We start from the raw sequence: 21,421 nt of genomic DNA on the forward strand, positions 1-21,421 counted from the left end.
ATAACATTGCATGACTTCATCCAAGTTGGCGGATTTTGGCGGGAAAATAGGCCAATTGTGCTATGTCCACTAACCTAAGCCTCCAGAAGAAAAAAGGTGGGAAATTTGAATTCCAACAGGATAATGCATACAAAAACCGTACTTCTCTTTACTATTATTATTCATTATTATTGATTATCATTTATTAACATTCATTATCATTCATTATTATTTATTATCATTTATTATTATTTATTATCATTTACTATTATTTATTATAATTTATTATTATTTATTATTATTGACCTGCCTCCACTAGAAAATTCCCTCCAAATTCAAATTCCAACATGATAATGGCTGCAGAACCTTACTTTTGTTTATTATTCATTATCATTCATTATCATTTATTAACATTCATTATCATTCATTGTCATTTATTATCATTCATTCTCATTCATTATCATTTATTATCATTCATTGTGATTCATTATCATTTATTATAATTCAATATCATTTATTATTATTATTATTATTATTTATTATAGGCCTACATCCACTAGAAAATTGCGTCAAATTCAAATTCCAACACGATAATACTCGAAAACTGTACTTCTATATATTATTATCATTTATTATTTATTCAAGATGTCCGATTTTCTCGGTGAGAAACCCATTTTCCTTACATCCATAACAAAAATCTGTCACAAGTTCAAATCCCAACACCATAATTGATCACACATACGAACTTTCTCCCTCACTTATCTCTTTTCACTGGTAACCTATCATAATTGCATCAAATAATAAACTGCCACGTAAGTCACGTCCTTTGATTTTGCAGGGGGGAAGGGACTGAAGACTTTATTTCAAGCAGTACGGTCATCACTTGTTCTCCAACACAGTGAGCGCACACATCTTTGATATCGCAGTGCAGTCACCACGACGTCCGCGCTCCAACTGAATTACTCCAAATCCTAGCCACCCCCTGGCCAGCGCACGGAGACACTGCCTACGCCTGTCACGTGCGGCGGCTGGCCACTAGTGCGGGGCGCGAGCCCAGCGATTGCTCCCACGTTGTAAACATGTTTTCGCTGGACACACTGGAACTTGTCGAGTTTGACGTCACAGCGGCCCCTTGTCCGCTCACCATGTGTATTCGTCGCCTCCGCACGTATCCCGCCAAAATTATCTGTCTCGGAGCTGAATCACACAATGGTCGACCGTTCCCTGAGCAAGTCCGAACCTGCAGATACCGACCTCACAAAGTCGTTCGCCACGTGTCCTTGTGCGATCGAGGATGCAGTGCTACACTTTTGGTGGCAAAGTTTGCTCGACAGTGGAATGCGCCATGACTATATAACAGCACGTCTGGTCCGCACTAGAACGCTCGCTAATTGACTCGCTATCGCGAGCGCGCAATAACTGTACAATCGCTGCGCCACCGCCCTGCTTACGTCACACACCCTCCATACACGCGACGCACGTAGTCTTCTGTAAATACCTGGAAAATGACTCTTTATTTCAGACATTACGGTCATGCAGGTGTGTCCCAACTGACTTCTCCACGCTCACACAGCAAAACTCCAGAGCGCAGCTGAGGTACGCGCGGCAGGCTGAGCCCACTCCATCGGCAGCTCCCTGGCCGGCTGACGTCAAGCGACCAGCGGTACCTGCACAGCCGCGCTCACCTCAGAGTCCGACTACGTAAACATCTTTCTGCACCCGCGAGCACTTAACGCTGGACAAGATGGAACCTGTCGACCACGTGCTGGACTAAAGACACATTCCACCCCAAATTTACTTTTCTGAACAGGTTCTAACCTGCCGATACCTACCTCACACAACCGCCTGAGATGTTTGGAAAGTTCTATCACGTGATATGGTAAAAGCTATATCGGTCCTAAAGTTCGCAAATTCTCAGCACCGACGGACAGGTACCGACACGCTTGCTCTGTCCAAACCACCCTCACGCCACATACAGTCCCACCAGCACGTGTGATGGAGCACAAAGGACGCCCTCAGCCCCATAAACTTTGCAATTCAAGACCTATAGACAGGAACCGACACGCTCGAACTGGAATGTTTTTTCTACTGAGTTGGAAACTTCCTTGACATCACAACACGCGATTGATCACCTGGCTCTGTCAGACAAAGAACGCTCTCACTAAGTTAACTGATCACCTGATTCTCATTATTCAGCCCACATGCTTCGATTATCTAATCCAGGATCTTGGCGAAAACACCCGTTCGTACACATGAGCTATCGCGCGCAAGTGAATGTAACAAAGTCTGCGTGACTATTTAATTAATCTGATCAATTAATTAACCTCTCTGATGCGGAAAACTGCCACGTCCACCTAGAGTTGGAATCAATTTTCGCCACTGCCACACCCACCTGGACTTGAAATGAAGTAGTTACAGTCCCTACCGACCACCACGTCCATTTACCGACCCATGTTCGTTGGCTAACATGTACTAACGCTTGCTTCCGTTTACTAACGTGCACTAACGAGTACTAACCCACATTAACTTATATCACATCCTGTCTATAGAAATAAGCCAAGCTTCAATTCTGATGGTCAGTTCGTGTTTCGCTACCAAACACAAGAAAATTGTGGCAAACGAAGCCACTAACCTAAGTCACCTGTGATAATTCAAAATCGTCGGCTTTGCCTCTCTCACACTCCACGAGTGCGAGACCGCCCACCTCACAGCCTGGACCTTTATACTCGCGTCGGACATACTCCTGTATAAATATTCTAGCTAAAATATAACCCTAATACTGTTGTTCAATCCACACGGTCTAGCACATGGCCAGAGCACACCCCCCAGTACCTAAGCCGAGAACATTGCTCGCCCCATCTTTAGTTAACCGCTGAGAAACGGAGATATGCTCCAGTCACATCCCTCGCGCTCTCGTAGCCACTCACCTCAGCAATTCGATCTAACAAACCCTCCAAGTAGAAAAAATAACAACCAACTCGAACTCTCTCATATTCTATATCGTCCCACAAATACTTAACGTACATATTATTTACGCATCGAGTATACCTATCACTCTCATACAAAAAACACTCGTCCTGATATACCTGGTGTCATGTTGCACAGTCGGCAGACACGCAAACAGCTCCTAATTTCAGTGTACAATATCAAACTGCTCCTAAACAATGCAGTACACATAACTGTAAACACCATCAGTACTCGTAATCTGTCCAAATAACGCACAGCAAAGTAACTCAACAGGCGCGCGCAATCAACCTGTCCCACATTAAGTCACACGTCCGACAGCTCTCAATTCTCTCTGTTCGACCCTTCAAACGTGACTTGATGACAGCCGCATTCACACCTAACACCTGAGAAATTCATATCACCTACACGCCGAACATGAATATCCAAGCCAGGCCACGCTAGTCGTCTGTCACCGTCCTAACTCAGTGCGGTTCAACACACATGTTAAGGCCGCATTCCATTGCTTGCCGGCCTATATGCGACACATCTCCACCTTCACGTCTGTTGTCAGAATAGCCGAGAGTGAGTTCACACACACACCGTCCGCACACATCCCAGCGCTTCTCTCCCCTCTCAGTCTAAAACGATCATTTGAAAATTAAAAAAAAAAAGAAAAATAAGAGCCCAGTCAACCTCTCTAGAAATTGTATAGTGCCCCCAAAAATAGTTAACGCTCACTTTCGTGTTTTCTCAGCTTATTTGTAAATTCAAATTCTTACCGTAGCAGAACTTGTTCACCAAAATACTGAATGCGCTCTCCCCCTCCTACCGTTCCAGCTCTCAACATACGCAAATGTTCTCAACCCTCCTATGTCCCAGCACAACCGATTAAGCATTCTTATTCCTTCTTATCGAATTTACTGGCCTAATTTCCTAAGGACCCGTTATCGAAGTACCATCCTGCTTTTCTTTCTGAGGCTTCCTGCGCTTACTTTTACAGAGATCGCTAAATTACCTACACAGCCCCCCTCAATCTACACACACACACACACACACACACACACACACACACACACACACACGGTCATCCTCTCTGCTCATCCCATAACATAAGCAATAGTAACTTTACAATCCATTATATACAAACCCTACTCAATGTAAACCACATTAACTTTACAATACCCACTACATGCCCCAATTCTCTCAATTCATAAGGAAGCTCTGTGAACCCGCTCTTTCTTTCTACACACGCCACACTCAGCGGTAATCAGCCCTTCTGCGTCAACGGACGGAAGTCCCTCTCAGAACTGTTCCACAAATTCGGCGATCGCTTCCCCTCAACACAAATGCGTTACTCTCTCTTCTTCTTCCTTGCCTGCTCGCTTTTATTCTACAAACTTATCCAGACTCATAGACTACAAGAACACACCAATTTTTTTTCTAAGTACAGCATCCTTTAAACCACTGAATAACTAGAAACAAACAGACCAAAAAATTATATTCGCACTCTCGAATACCGAAGTCGTTGATCTCATACTTATACAGTTAAATCTTACGATCTCGGTCTCATTTGATTGGCATTCCACAATGAGCTAAGTATCCGAAATACACTCTCTTGACCGCTGTTACTCTGGAAATATCTCTACCGTCCTTACGACTTCCTCTCTACTCGTCACAAATGGTTCAAATGGCACTGAGCACTATGCGACTTAACTTCTGAGGTCAACAGTCGCCTAGAACTTAGAACTAATTAAACCTAACTAAACTAAGGACATCACACACATCCATGCCCGAGGCAGGATTCGAACCTGCGACCGGAGCGGTCGCTCGGATCCATACTGTAGCGCCTAGAACCTCACGGCCACTCCGGCCGGCTACTCGTCACATAACATAATCAACATTAACTTTACAGTGCAGTATATACAAACGCTACACAATTTAAACCACATTAACTTCACAATACAGTATATACACATTGACACAGAACAGTGCACTTAGCCAGTATATCTCTACAGCATGCGAAAAAAGTATCCTATCCCTACAGCGTCTATATACAGCAATGCTCCCCAATCCTAGGAAAGCACCGTCAACCTGTTCTCTCTACAGACCTCTTTTTACAAATTCGGTATTGTCCCCTCCTCAGCACAAACGCCTTACTGTCTCTCCTTCCTTATCTGTTCGCTTTCTACAAACATCCTCAGACTCATAGACTGCAAGAACACATGTACTTTCTCCATAATATTACACAATTTTAGCTGTACTTCTCAATATCATGCACTAGGCAACACCCTACCGATCACTAGTTCATCATAATTCCCAAGATATAGACTTCAAATTAATTCTCTACAAACGTCGAACTTTATCTATGTGCAGCATGCTGTAAACCCCTGAGTAACTAGAAACAAACATACGCAAAATTATATTTCCACTCTCGAATACCGGTCTCAGTCATGTAACATTTTCGAGATCTTGGCTATAATTTACACCTCAACTAAGGTCTGTCCCAGGTCTATAGAACAGACAGGCATGTATCCAACACACCACAATCGATCTTCACTCAGCTAAATAAAGGAAGCAAATGTGCAGAAGTAGTCAACGGAACAATCTACATCCCATCTAATCACACTCCAACCCAAATCAATCATCTTCTCAAATTCTGACTTGATCGCCAAAGCCGCCCAACACATAATATTACTTCGCTATTCGGTCGTCTAGAGGACATCAAAGTTCGCTCTTACAGATCCATACACTCCAACAGGTCTCTGCATTCGGACAGCTGCTCCAGTTATTTATTATCATTTCTACATCTACATCTACATTTATACTCCGCAAGCCACCCAACGGTGTGTGGCGGAGGGCACTTTACGTGCTACTGTCATTACCTCCCTTTTCTGTTCCAGTCGCGTATGGTTCGTGGGAAGAACGACTGTCGGAAAGCCTCCGTGCGCGCTCTAATTTTACATTCGTGATCTTCTCGGGAGGTATAAGTAGGGGGAAGCAATATATTCGATACCTCATCCAGAAACGCACCCTCTCGAAACCTGGACAGCAAGCTACACCGCGATGCAGAGCGTCTCTCTTGCAGAGTCTGCCACTTGAGTTTGCTAAACATATCCGTAACGCTATCACGGTTACCAAATAATCCTGTGACGAAACGCGCCGCTCTTCTTTGGATCTTCTCTATCTCCTCCGTCAACCCGATCTGGTACGGATCCCACACTGATAAGCAATACTCAAGTATAGGTCGAACGAGTGTTTTGTGAGCCACCTCCTTTGTTGATGGACTATATTTTCTAAGGACTCTCCCAATGAATCTCAACCTGGTACCCGCGTTACCAACAATTAATTTTATATGATCATTCCACTTCAAATCGTTCCGCACGCATACTCCCAGATATTTTGCAGAAGTAACTGCTACCAGTGTTTGTTCCGCTATCATATAATCATACAATAAAGGATCCTCCTTTTTATGTATTCGCAATACATTACATTTGTCTATGTTAAGGGTCAGTTGCCACTCTCTGCACCAAGTGCCTATCCGCTGCAGATCTTCCTGCATTTCGCTACAATTTTCTAATGCTGCAACTTCTCTGTATACTACAGCATCATCCGTGAAAAGCCGCATGGAACTTCCGACACTATGTGCTAGGTCATTTATATATATTGTGAAAAGCAATGGTCCCATACCACTCCCCTGTGGCACGCCAGATGTTACTTTAACGTCTGTAGACGTCTCTCCATTGATAACAACATGCTGTGTTCTGTTTGCTAAAAACTCTTCAATCCAGCCACACAGCTGGTCTGATATTCCGTAGGCTCTTACTTTGTTTATCAGGCGACAGTGCGGAACCGTATCGAACGCCTTCCGGAAGTCAAGGAAAATAGCATCTACCTGGGAGCCTGTATCTAATATTTTCTGAGTCTCATGAAGAAATAAAACGAGTTGGGTCTCACACGATCGCTGTTTCCGGAATCCATGTTGATTCCTACAGAGTAGATTCTGGGTTTCCAAAAACGACATGATACTCGAGCAAAAAACATGTTCTAAAACTCTACAACAGATCGACGTCTGAGATATAGGTCTACAGTTTTGCGCATCTGCTCGACGACCCTTCTTGAAGACTGGGACTACCTGTGTTCTTTTCCAATCATTTGTAACCTTCCGTTCCTCTAGAGACTTGCGGTACACGGCTGTTAGAAGGGGGGCAAGTTCTTTCGCGTACCCTGTGTAGAATCGAACTGGTATCCCGTCGGGTACAGTGGACTTTCCTCTGTTGAGTGATTCCAGTTGCTTTTCTATTCCTTGGACACCTATTTCGATGTAAGCCATTTTTTCGTTTGTGCGAGGATTTAGAGAAGGAACTGCAGTGTGGTCTTCCTCTGTGAAACAGCTTTGGAAAAAGGTGTTTAGTATTTCAGCTTTACGCGTGTCATCCTCTGTTTCAATGCCATCATCATCCCGGAGTGTCTGGATATGCTGTTTCGAACCACTTACTGATTTAACGTAAGACCAGAACTTCCTAGGATTTTCTGTCAAGTCGGTACAGGGAATTTTACTTTTGAATTCACTGAACGTTTCACGCATAGCCCTCCTTACGCTAACTTTGACGTCGTTTAGCTTCTGTTTGTCTGAGAGGTTTTGGCTGCGTTTAAACTTGGAGTGAAGCTCTCTTTGCTTTCGCAGTAGTTTCCTAAATTTGTTGTTGAACCACGGTGGGTTTTTCCCGTCCCTCACAGTTTCATTTATCGTTATTATTATTATTATTATTATTATTATTAATAATTATTATTTATATCATGTTACCTAACAATCTGTCAGATCCGTTGTTGAAAAGTATAAGCATTGACCCAGATTGTCCAACATCTCTGTAACACTGGAAAAAGGATACATGTCAGCGACAGAGTTGGTGTTCAAGTATCTGTAATCGCAACAGAATCTGTAGTTTTTAGCATCTCTGTGGGAAAATGACTACATTTGCATTCCATGGAATAACACTACGTTCTACTGCTCCTTGTGCCAGTTGCTGGTCAATGGATTCTTCCATCAATAATTGACACTTGAGTACCTGATATGGTTTCCTAAAGACTGGAGTACTGTTACCTGTGGGTATATGATGTTGTGTAACAGGCATCGCTGGTAAAGGACTATTAATGTACAAATCTAAAAACCATAGTACCAAAACTTCCAGCACTTGTCGGTCACTTCCTTGCAAGCAGTTCACTTTCTTACGTAATGCAGACGCATTCATGATTTGCTTGTGATTATATTTGACACATGACCTATCAATGTCTTCTTCATTTATAACATCTAAATAGGCTATCATCAGCGCCTCTGGCAGACTAACCTCATCCCTACACTGATAGGAACCATAAACTCTCCATTTCTATTACTAAACTGTGGCACACATCTACGCACGGAACAATGGATTTTATCTAACTCTTCGTTTCTTTGTAGTGGTTCTAACACAAACAAAACCTCTTGCGACACATCAGTATCTGCAGGAATTTCTGTACCTGGTGGTATGTTAACATGGAAACCAATATTTAGCTGGCATGTTCACAATTTAGTTGGCAACATCTTTATGATTGGTGTACCTTTAAACATTCTCTCGCTTGCATTTGTTGTTCGTAGTGGAAAAAAGTTCCAATGAGTTCAGTTGTGTGCCACAAAAGAACGATTTTCGCGTGATGTTTATCAAGAAAGTCTAGTACGACGATTGCAGAATTATCTTCACCAACATTCCCCAACTCTTCTATGCATTCTTGAAAACTATTAGCTCCAATGTTAAAGTCAAATTCAGTTGTTCCTAATGGCTTCACGTAGTTGTCATCTACTCCAAGTAAACTGTATCATGGATACAAGTGTCTTCTTGCCTGTGATCCAGACAAATGGCTGACGGGTGTGCATCTGTGTCTACCAAATCCCTATGTCACTTGCCCTGTACTAAGCCTAACAAACAGCATTCTATCTCTGCATATGTGTGTGCAGCGCTAAATTCTAGTGGGAAAGCCTTCTGACGGGTGATGCATTCCCGTTTGTGTTTAACAGACGAATTTTCTGGTGATTTTTCCCTCGTTTCTTATTCCTACACCAACTCGACCACACTCATAACAATGTCGTTGGCGAAATTGCTTCTGCAAATGACTCTTACATACACATCTGTAACATCTTACTTCAGAGGTGAAGGCCCAATGGTCATTACCTCCTTTCATAGAAATATCGATTTCTTCCAGCTAATAACTTTGGACGGGTCAGACAGGTTCTCCATCCTGACTCTGTGGTGTCAGGATGGAGAATCTGAGCCCTATTTTCAGCTTCACACAAGGTAACTGCATCAGCTTATACTCATTGTGTCAGCTCATATGTCTGTGCATTAGTCACTCACATCCTATCCGAAAAAAATTTCATTTTCTCATTAGGCTTCTGCAACAAATTACTCAATTTCTCTCTAAAAAAAACTCACACTGTTTTCCTTTGGGTAGCGTTGACTCAAAACGTAATCAGCTCCTGGAACTTTCCTGCCTTGCTAAGCCTCTCATAATAGATTATATGTGTTTTAGCTTCACCCATTGACTGCAAGGAACCCATATTCAGTGAGCCGCGCATGGCTCGTATCCCCATCTTTTACACCCTATCTTTAACGTACTTCCAACTCACTACGTTAACTTAAATTACTATTGTCAATGAGTTGCTGCTTTGCCTGACCGTAAGCGGTGTTAGCAGCGCGTATCGATATAGCCCCTCTCGTAGTATCTTTGCTTGACTGCTATTACTTCCTGGTAGTCGTCTGTCGTAAGCCAGTTCGGGTCGCGAGTTCGGGCTGCCAGTCAGTTGGAACGTGTCTGGAGCGCAGTCCAGACCTGCCCGTCAGGGAGTTATAATGCAGCACTAGTGCAGTCGGGTTGGTGCAGCAGTGAGGTCTACGTCGACATGGCTCGCCTGACCACTGCCGCCACGCATCAATTGAGCCGGGTCACGGTCTTGGTGGATCGTCGGTCGGTCGTCCTACCGGACGACGCGTTTCGATCGTTCATGAGTCGGCTGCGTGTGTGTGCATCGACTCCCGATTTGTCTTCGTGCATGCTTAGTTACTGTTTGGTGTCATTCAGATCTTCGTGCAAGTGTTTGTCAGGTTGTTTGTGTGTAGTTGGCGTATTTGCACTGACGACTATTTTAGATGTTGTCGTCATTCTGAGAGGAGTCGGAAGGGTTGCTGCGGACCGGGGAAGTTATCTCCGAGCGGTGCAGTCGGCTGGGTCCGCTGGTGGTCCCTGCGCAGTGTCGGAGCGTGTTTGGAGCTGTCCGATTGCTACGAGCTTCGTGTTTCACCGACCCAGGACGTCAAAGTTGAGTAGTGGTTTCAACTACCCAAGCCACGTCCATTAATGTTGTGGTGGTTCGTTTCGGTGGTTCACTGTTGGGGAGGTTTACCTGTGAGCAACACAGGGTGTTTCTATTGCTGAAATTTAGCCGCCATGCGATGCAATTAACTATATTGGTTGACTACAATTCGAGTGCACCAGCGGAATTTTCTGCATTGTGGCCGTTAGTGTTCCGGTTACCTGCCCTGGCCACTAACGTAATTTCAGGCAGCATCCTTTCCTCACCTGTTGTCGCTGTCCAACATTGTATGTAATTTTGACAGCTAATACTCGTACATACTTCGCTGTGGATTATCACGTTCGTAACCTTTTGTGTTTGAGTTCTCATGTACTGATTGATGGCAAGCAAGTCTTTGTGTTGGTCGGTCCGTGGCTGCCCCGTGGTTGGGTTCCGACGGATCGAGTGTAGTTGGGCTGACCACCTGTCTCACCTAAGCGAACGAGGGCAGACCGACATCCCTGGAGGCTTCTGAGTGCCGTCGTCTTTATTGTCTTTCGCACCGGTGTTTAATTATTTGTTTCCAGCTACTTAAAATTTAAGGAATATGGTCATATTTTATTAAAAATTTTGGAAAATTAATTTTGGGCTTTCAGCCTTGCAACTTTATTCTTGAAATTATCATCAAGCTTAAACATTGCTGCCTTATGCCTTTAAAATATTATGGTAATTTTTTTATAAAGTTTGATACTTAATTGTGGCCTTCAACCATTTGTATTGCACTTTGCATATGTTTGTTCAATCTACCTTGCCTTGAGGCTTTCCATCTAGCTGCGATATACGTTTTTTTAATCATTTTATTCGCTATTTTAACTGCATTTATATCTTGTTGGTTTTAAGATTTCTTGTTTGGAGGTCTTCAGCCGTGAAAGAGTTGCATTTGGTAAAGGTTCGGCTATGTGCCGCTTTGGTTGTAAATGTGTTATTAAATTACAATAAATTACAATTAGAAGGTGAAACTGACCCCAACCTTATTTGGCCCTTTCCCCAATCCTAATTACCTGTTCTGCTCAGCGGGTTTAGCGGGCGTTTCATGCAGACATGTTTCATTTATTCATTTGCACAATTTCGCAATAGCTAATATGTCTGTAATTAACAGTTACGTCCTATATTGATTTTCCAGAAAAAGGCATTATTAAATTTGCTGCTGACGGATCGAAAAAAGGGGAGGGTGCACTTCACACTGTCTTAACTTCTCCTGACTGCTGTACCATAGCTTGTGAAGTGTCAGCTTGCTTATGTAGCTCTAAATGAAGACCTGCTCATGGGCTTTTACTCGCTCATTTGAAGTAGTGAAAGCTTCACCCATAGTAGCAGCAAGTGTTTCGACCACTTTTCAAATTATGCTACTGCCGGTACTGAGGAAAGATATAGGAAAACTACACTTATATTACACTGACAGATACAACAAATGAATACTTACCCCGGACCATAGCCCAGTGTGACTAAACAGTCCTGCTCCAACTGTTGAAACTTGTCTACAGATGTCACATGTAGCTGGTACAGATTTAGTATGTGGCTACTCACGGCCTGATAAGTTACAAAATTTTCACCTCACTGGCGTTGAATACATTTGCCTGGTATTTCATCTAAAGAATTAGAAATCTGGAGGTTCCTGGGGTTTAGCAAACGACACTCTGAGTATGGAATTGATGTCCCTACGATTCGACATGACCACAAACGATTAGACTTTCAGAAAGCTCAACAGGAATATGCTTCATTCACTGCACTGTGTAGCACTAGAGTGGAGGTCCAGACGGTTATGACGATGGTGGCGTAACGTGATCCTGCTATGGGCTGCGTCCACCGACTTAAACATTTCTAACGCTAATATGTTGGCGCCTGGATTAAGATCCCTGCTGTTGTCGGGTTGACGGAGCATAGAGTGCGGTGGAGCAAGACGACTGGCACGCTGAACAACAATCATGAAACATTAACGGCACATGAATTTATTAATTTAAAGTTATAATCGTGTATTCTTCTCTGTGGCGGCGCCCAGGCCAGCGGCAATGGAGCGGGTGGCCTCATAACGTGTCTACTCTGTCTCAACAACCTTTGGAGGTCATCGTCGCGGTGGCGTCCATACACGTAAACATGGTGTTGGGAGGGCGGGTAGCGGGTCTCGGTGGCGGCCAGCGTAGCTCGTACAGCAGGCACTGCTGCTGAGGACAGCGACGGCGTATTACCAGAACACTCTCGAGGACGTCGAAGGGGTGTGCTCGAGTACTTTCTCAGCAGCTCTGATTGTGACATTGGGCATTAAATTGGCTTGTCTTGGCTTGGTGTTGGCAATAATAGATCTCTGTTGTCCAACAGTATGCCGAAATTTCCTCAGCTGACAACAGAAAATTATTTCAAATGACAAAGAATATCTGTTGCGCTATACTGAATCATACCTTAAGGGCAGTCGGATCATATTCTTATATTATCCTTTTTGGGCTTTATTTATTTAGTAAAAGGGGCATCTTTATTCAGGGCAAATTTATGTGGAACTTAATTACCACTACTGCAGGATATGGGCGTTTTAATTTTTCAGACACCATGCAGTCTGGCCTCATCCTGAAGAATGGTTTAATAACAGCAATGCTTTATTGTACATGGTCCTATGTCTTCGGTGTGTCCTTGCCTCTTCCGGCCACGGAACTGACTCACCACGTTTAACGGGGATGAAATCTTCCTTTTCGTCCCACACGACGTGTTGTCCCACAGTGTTTCCAGGAACCATTTATTGCTAGATCAAACTAATTATCTGTACTTTAACACATATAACACCAGTCGTCAGCCTCGATTTGGCCCGTGAAACACGGATAATATTGTCACTGCTCATATTGCATTAATCAGTCTCCAGCAGCAATCCAACTCCACTGTTTTGCAAAACGTACGGACGAGATAGATAACGTAGCATACCATATCAACTACTCGAGTATGATGTCAGAGATCTCATGTTGGCAGAGATCTCATGGTGGTCATAGCGCCAAATTTGGCTGTTCCCGCAACAAGAGGCAAGTTGCAGGGATGGGAAAAGACAGTGTACGTAGATCAGCGAGCAGTTACGGTGGACTGTGGCCGTTCGTTACATCATGGCCTGACGTAACATCTGGATGGTTTCACAGGGAATTACACAGGGAGAAAAAACATCTGGAAACTGGAAGAAGGACGAAGTATGACGAGTGTAGCCCGGAGTTTGGTACTGCTCACAGCATTGTTTCAAATGCATAGGGAGCGTTCCGAAGCACGGACACTGTTGCCTTAAGGAGAGGAATTAGATGGTTCAAATGTTTCTAAGCACTGTGGGACTTAACATCTGAGGTCATCAGTCCCCTAGACTTAGAACTACTTAAACCTGACTAACCTAAGGACGTCACACACATTCATGCCCGAGGCGGGATTCGAACCTGCGACCGTAGGAGCTGCGTAGTTCCGGACTGAAGCACCTAGAACTGCTCGGCCACAGCAGGAATTAGTCAGCCGCAATCAATTACAAGAGCAGATGACCGCTGCATTGTGTAATGGGGAAGAGTGAACCCGCCCAAAGAGTGGGTGTAATTGCTATCACATTTAACAGGACTGCAAGGCACGCTATCTCGTGCTTTACAGTGCCCGCCGACCAGTACGTTGTTTTCAATTGGGATTCGCACATCAGCGGCAACGTCTGCGATGGTGACACGAGCATTGCAACTAGATCAACGGGAAGTGTGGTCCCGTGTTCTTCTCGGATGAGAACAGGTTCAGTATGATTACGCTAGGTTAGTTTCTCTCTATTTCTTACATGCTCCTTTTGTCTTGTTGTGTAGCTGATGACCAATCTGTCGAAAGAGCTGCCTAACATCATTCCCGTACCCCCTCTTTGCCTCGTGTGTGAGTAGAGATTCTGGACGCACCCTCATATGGTGAGTGGTGGGACCACACAATTTACCCAAGAACATGGTCAAATATGATAGGGCTGGTGGTCAAGGTGTTTTGGTGTGGAGAGGCATAATAATGCATGGGTGCAACCTATTGTACTATATTAAGCGGGTCTTTCTATTTATAGTCTAAGTTCCATCGAGCTATGTTACTTGGCAGTGGCACATCACGCGAAAGTGATTTTCGTCCTTAAGACTTGCACACCAGCGTTCTTTCAGAAGACTCTCAGATCCGGTCACTAGATTGAAAAACAGGCACCACAAACAGTCACTACGCGATCACCAACTGGCCTCCGAAATCTCCATAAACATCACATTCTAAAGTCGAAAATGAGGACACACACAAAATCCACTTCAGGCTTCCATCGGAACAAATGAAATTTATTGCTTCTTGTAACACCTGGAGAAGTCCGTCTCGTTATCAAATATTACTTCCATATAGCTGATTTTACAAGGTACTGATATAAGCCTACCTCTCGCTCATTAAGTCACACCGCCAAGCCTTTCAACATCTACGCGGTAAACACACTCACAAATTCCTTCCGTTTTCTGTAGCAGAACAACTCCTTGATCGCTGAGTATCTCTCACTCGCATCAAATGAAACTATATGGTTCCAGAGACCTTGAAAAGTCTCAAACATCTGAGATGTATATAAGCAGACTGAAGCGACAACTGAAAAATTGTACCAAGGCCGGGATTCAAACCTGACCTCCTGCTCACTGGGCAGATGCGCTAACCACTAAGCCACGCAGGCACAGTGGCTTTGCACGGCTGCACGGATTACCCTATCGTCCGTCTGCATATATACATCATAGATGTTTGAGACTTGGAGAGGTCTCTCGAACCATATAGTTTCATTTCATTAAAGCACCTTTGCATAGGTTTCAGACAGAATCCCCCATTTCGTTCGATGCTGAAGTGATATTCCAATACAAATGGAATGTTGCAGTGTTGTTTGAGTGCTTGTCAGTAGTGGACAAAGCCTGGAAGTGATGTAGTACTGTGACTACAGAGTAAGCTGGTATTTTCACATTAATAAATCATTGCAAGACCTGAAAAAATCGATAAATAGAAAAAAATACACTCTAAGGAAAAAAATCATGCACCATGAAAGAACATCAGTGGTTGTGAGGTGCATGTACAGACAAATAAATAATTACGATTTTAGAAAAAACTGAAAGATTTATTCAAGAGAAAGAACTTCACAAACTGAGTAGGTCGGTAACGCATTGGTACACATCGGGCCTTTACGAAAGCACATATTCGGCTTGGCGTTGATTGACAGGGTCGTTCGATATCTTCCTGAGTGACATCGATCAAGTATTCAGTCCAACTGGCGCGTTAGCTCCTCAAAATCCTGAGCTGGTTAGAGGGCACTTCCGCCCAAGGTAGGGTTTCGCAAGCATGAAGATAACCAGTAGAAATTCTCGCCGCGTACAGGCGGGCATTACCTTACTGAAAAGTAAGCCCAGAATTGCTTGCCATGAAGAGCAACAAAATGGGGCGTAGAATATCGTCAACGTATATCTGTGCTGTAAGGGTGCCATTGATGACAGCCAAAGGGGTCCTGCTATGAAATGAAATAACACCCCAGACAATCAGACCCGGTTGTCAGGCCATATACATGTAAAGTAGTCAGGCTGGTATCCCATCCATGTCCGAGGCGTCTCCAGACACGTCTCTGCTGCCCATCAGGTCTCAGTTCGAAGCAGGACTCATCCTGAAAACAGTTCTACTCCAATCAGTGAGATTCCAGGCCGAAGACGCGTCTGGAGACGCTCTGCACACTGGTGGATACCAACCCGACTGTCGCCCGCCATATGGTCAGACAGCCAGGAATGATGGCCTAGAGTGCCATTTCTTTTCGTAGATGGACCCCTTTGATTGTCATTTGCTGCATCCTTACAGCACAGCTGTAGGTGACGATATTCTACCCCCCTTCATGACAAGCCATCTTCGCCTTACATTTCTGCAAGGTAAGGCCCACCTGTTTATGGTCACAGTTTCTGATGCTTGTCTTCGTGCTTGCCAAAGTCTACTTTGACCAGCAAGGTCGTCGAGTCTCTCTCCAACTGAGAACATTTGGAGAATTCTGCTTAGGGCCCTCCAAAAAGCTAGGGATCTTGACGATCTAACGCACCAATCTGACATAATTTGGAACTATATCCCTCAGAAAGAAACCCAAAAAATCTATCAATCAATGCCAAGCCCAATAACTGCTTGAATAAGGGCCAGAACTAGACCAATACATTATTTACTTAGTCAATTTGTGAAGCTCTCTCTCTTGAACAAATCAGCCTATGTTTCTGAAATTGTAATCATTTGTTTCTCTATACATGTACATCACATCTACGAACTTCCTTTATGGTACATCGTTTTTTATTTGTCTTCAACTGTACTAGTACAGATTGGGATGTAGACCCATTGCAGGCACTTATCCACTGAGCCACAGCATTTGTGTTTTGTTTTTTAAATCGCGACCACTAGGATGAGTCCTATGTCGATTCTGTATACCAGTTTGATATTTGGTTGGTACCAGCTTTAGTCTCTGTTCGTATGTTTGTGATAACAGTGGAGCTGAACACCTTATTTATCGCTTTACCTTTAACTACTTGTAGTAATGCTACATTACATGTAAAGCAGTCCAACTCACCCTTTCTCAGACCCAGACTGCGCAGGTATGCGAAGAAGTTCTGGGGCCGTCCTTCAAACTCTGGTCGCGTGAGCACCTCTCGTATGAGGCTTCTGGTGGAGACGATGACGGTTAGGTCACCGCCCAGACGAAGGCCCACCACGGGCGACTTGTACTTCTGGGCGAGATATGTGAACGCCTGGTACTGCGATCCCAGTTTCTTGCTCAGCTGACGGACGCCGGGGTGGTTGCCCACCAGGGGAAACCACGTCGGACCTAAGGAGGCACCCAGTAATACATATATAGTGGCGTCCAATAACAAGTGAATTTCAATGCCTCAGTGAAATGCCTGATTAGTAGGTAGTCGATTAATACTGTCTAGCTAACCTAATGTGATCAAAAGTATCCGGACGCCTAGCTGAAATGACTTCCAAGTTCTTGGCGCCCTCCTTCGGTAATGCTGGAATTTAATATGGTGTTGGCCCATCCTTAGCCTTGATGACAGCTTCCATCCTCGCAGGTATACGTTCAATCAGGTGCTGGAAGGTTTCCTGGGGAATGGCAGCCCATTCTTCACGGAGTGTTGCACTGAGGAGAGGTAGCGATGTCGGTCGGTGAGGCCTGGTACAAAGTCGGCGTTCCGAAACATCCTAAAGGTGTTCTGTAGGATTCAGATCAGGAATCTGTGCAGGCCAGTCCATTACAGAGATGTTATTATCAAATAACCACTCTGCCACAGGCCGTTTATTATAAACAGGTGCTTGATCGTGTTGAAAGATGCAATCACCATCCCCGAATTGCTCTTCAATACTGGGAAGCAATGAGGTGCTTAAAACATCAATGATAGTGCCACGCAAAACAACAAGGAGTGCAAGCCGCCTCCATCAAAAACACGACCACCCCACAACACCTTCGCCTCCGAATTTTGCTGTTGGAACTACACACGCTGGCAGATGACGTTCACCGGGCGTTAGCCATCCCCACACCCTGCCACCGGATCGCCACATTGTGTACCGTGATTCATCGCTTCACACAACCTTTTTCCACTGTTCAATCGTCCGATGTCCACGCTCCTTACACAATGTGAGGCGTCAATTGACATATACTGGCGTGATGTGTGGTTCTGAGCATCTGCTCGACCATGAAATCCAAGTTTTCTTACCTCCCACCCAACTGTCATAGTACTTGCAGTGGATCCTGATGTAGTTTGGAAATCCTGTGTCATGGTCTGAATAGATGTCTGTCTATTACACATTATGACCCTCTTCAACTGTCGGCGATCTCTGTCAGTCAAGAGACGAGGTCAGCCTTTACACTTCTGTGCTGTACGTGTACCTTCACGTTTCCATTTCATTATCACATCGGAAACAGTGGACCTACGGATTTTTAGGTTTGTGGAAGACTCTCTTACAGACGTATGACACAAGTGACACCCAAGCACCTGACCACGTTCGAAATCCGTGAGTTCTGCGGAGCGCCCCATCCTGCTCTCTCACGATGTCTAATGGCTACTGAGGTCGCTGATATGGATTACCTGGCAGAACAATGCACCTAATACGAAAAACGCATGTTTTTGTGGATGTCCGGATACTTTTTATCACAATGTATCTTTTATCTTATACCGTTATCGTATTGAAAGTACAGTGTGCTCATGCACATTCGAACCGAAGTACGCATCCAGTCACATTAATGTCATCAACGCCTATTTTCGACGCCAACATGCAATAACCACTCAGACAGCAGATGGCAGCTCTAACAATGAAGGGTATATGAAGCGTGCCAGTGGGACACGGAAGAAAAAACAGTCATAGTCGCATTGCGAAAACGGAGCGATTTATTTGACGTCCAAAAGAGCATGATCGTTGGCTTTCGAGTCAGAACTGGAAGTGTTTGTGAAACTGCTAATTTTGTTGTTAGCCTGTCGTCGTGGTTAAATTATTCAGTGAATAGCAAAATAGCGCTATCGAAAACCGACGTCGTGGTAGCTGTGGTGCACCATGGTCCATAGATGACAGAGGTGAGCAGTGGCTGCAGAGACGTGTATGAGTGAAAAGACGTGAATCTGTTAAGCAACTGAGTGCCCGGATGAACCAAGAGGCCAACAACCGTATCTCCTGTACGAACTTTCGGCGAATGTTGCAGATTATGCACCTCCACAGCAGGCGTCCTGTTCAAGCACAGATGTTGACTGCTGTTCATCAGAGATAAAGACGGCAATTTGCAATTCAATACCACAACTGGATGTCCACAGAGCAGCGACAGGTGACCTTTCCAGGTGAATCACGTCTTACGCTCCATCCTACCGGTGTTATCACTGCGGCAAGACCATTGGCAATTATGGACATCATGTATTTCAGATTACCCATTTCAAGTTTTAAAGGTTCGTGACTTACCGGAGTGCTAGTCGTTCGATCAATCAGACAAAATGAAACTGTGTTTATGAGCTGGAGGATCACACAAGGATGCATGGATGACAATCACTTGTTGTGTTTTTAAAAATGTACTTAATGTGCCCTTCTACTAATTGAAGGCTTAAACTCAAATAATTTAGGCATATCCATCCCTATTAAATAGGAGGAGTGGACCATAGCCGATAGGAATATTACAATACTCAATGCTACTCTCTGCTGTAGTTTCGTAACAAATTTATTGGCAAGCGGTTTCGACGATACACTTCATCATCATTAAGAACTAAAAGTAATATGTAAAGAAAAACAGTGAAAACCAGCGTGATATCAAAAAACAAAATTGTATCTAGAGTTAAAACATACGGAGGTGATGAAATTCATAGGACTGCGATATGCATGTATGCAGATAGAGGTAGTATTGCGAACAGAACACATAAAAGGACAATGCATTGGCGGAGCTGTCATTTGTACTCAGGTGGTTCGTGTGAAACGATGTCTGACATGATTATGGCCGCAAGACGGACATTAACACACTTTGAACGCTGCTAGTTGTAACTGTAAGCATGGGACATTCCATTTCGTAAATCAATTTTCCGAGGTACACCGGGTGAAGAGTGTGTCAATAATACCAAATTTCAGGCTTTATCTCTCACCACGGACAATGCAGTGACCGACGGCCTTCACTTAAAGACCGAGGCCAGTGGTGTCTGTCAGTGCTAACAGACAAGCAACAATGTTGTGTCTAGACAAGACAGCCAAAACACAATGAGAGGAAGCCGAAAGGCATGCGCTTAAACTCACGCAGGCTGGCGTGAGGTCTGAAACAGGATACGTAATGAATGCTATAAAGAAAAGTACGTAGCTTCTGGAATACTTAACTTTAATCCACATTTGTAGAACATCGCTCTTGATGATACATTAATAGAATCTCAATATCAATTGAATACGGCGCCTTGCTAGGTCGTAGCAAATGTAGCTGAAGTCTATGCTAACTATCGTCTCAGCAAATGAGAGCGTAGTTGTCAGTGAACCATTGCTATGAACGTCGGCTGTAAAACTGGGGCGAGTGCCAGTACGTCTCTCTAGACTTACCGTGTGGTGGCGCTCGGTCTGCTATCACTGACAGTGGCGACACGCGGGTCCGGCGTATACTAATGGACCGCGGCCGATTTAAAGGCTACCACCTAGCAAGTGTGGTGTCTGGCGGTGACACCACAAACAATGCATGAAATAACTACAGAAATCAATTTGGGACCTACAACAAACGTATCTATTAGGATAGTGCGGCGAAATTTGGCGTTAACGGGCTTTGGCGGCATACTACCGAAGAGAGTGTCTTTCCTAACAGCATGACGCCTGCAACGCCTCTCCGGGCTGGTGCCCATATCGGTTGGATTCAAGACGGCTGGAAAACCGTGGCATGATCAGATGAGTCCCAGTTTCAGTGTGGCACACGGCTACGAAGCCATGGACCCAAGTTGTCAACACGGTACTCTTCAAGATGGTGTGCTGCCATAATTGTGTAGGCTGTGTTTACATGGAATGGACTGGATCTTCTAATCCATCGGCTTTATGGACTTAATGTTCCCAAACAACAAAGAAATTTTTATGGATGACAATGGCCCATTTCGCCATTCGCCTGAAGAACAATTCGGATATTTCGAATAAATGATTTGGTCATCGAGATCGCCCGACGTGAATCCTATCGAACAATTACGGGACATAATCGAGAGGTCAGTGCACAAAATCCTGCACTGGCAACACTTCCGCAATTATGGTCGGCTACAGGGGCAGCATGGCTCAATGTTCCTGCATTGGACTTCCAACGACTTGTTGAGTCCACTTCACTACGCTTGGCAAAAGGAGATCGGACGCGATATTAGGAAATATGACTTTTGTCATCTCACTGTATGTAGAGTTCATACGTTACTGTGTTCCATTAGAGTTGACGCTTTAGTAATTTTGTCATGCGTACCTGATCCACTTATCTCTCATTACCCAAAAGAATGACAGTTTTGATGATTGGCTGTTTTTCTATTAACTGGTCCTCGTCTCACTATCTTGTCTTCATGCAAACTTTTATAGCCTCATGATTGGTTCTGTCCTCTATATTCGCTTAGGTCTTCCGGTGCTTTATTTTAGCTTTTATATTATGTATGGACATGCATT

The 21,421-nt window shown here is 44.2% G+C and overlaps 1 protein-coding gene across 1 annotated transcript in view; it reads right to left on the reverse strand.

Annotated features, from left to right (window-relative positions):
* LOC126482000 (methyl farnesoate epoxidase-like) overlaps positions 1 to 19,142 on the reverse strand; it is a 170,342-nt gene extending 151,200 nt beyond the window's left edge. The window contains exons 1-2 of the mRNA XM_050105966.1: positions 19,136 to 19,142; positions 16,866 to 17,120 (exon numbers count right to left, since the gene is read on the reverse strand). Coding sequence (XP_049961923.1) covers positions 16,866 to 17,120; positions 19,136 to 19,142 — 262 coding nt within the window. The remainder of the gene's footprint in view (positions 1 to 16,865; positions 17,121 to 19,135) is intronic.
* Positions 19,143 to 21,421: the final 2,279 nt, after the last annotated feature.

This window comes from Schistocerca serialis, chromosome 5, assembly GCF_023864345.2.
Source record: "Schistocerca serialis cubense isolate TAMUIC-IGC-003099 chromosome 5, iqSchSeri2.2, whole genome shotgun sequence".
Lineage (NCBI taxonomy): Eukaryota > Metazoa > Arthropoda > Insecta > Orthoptera > Acrididae > Schistocerca > Schistocerca serialis.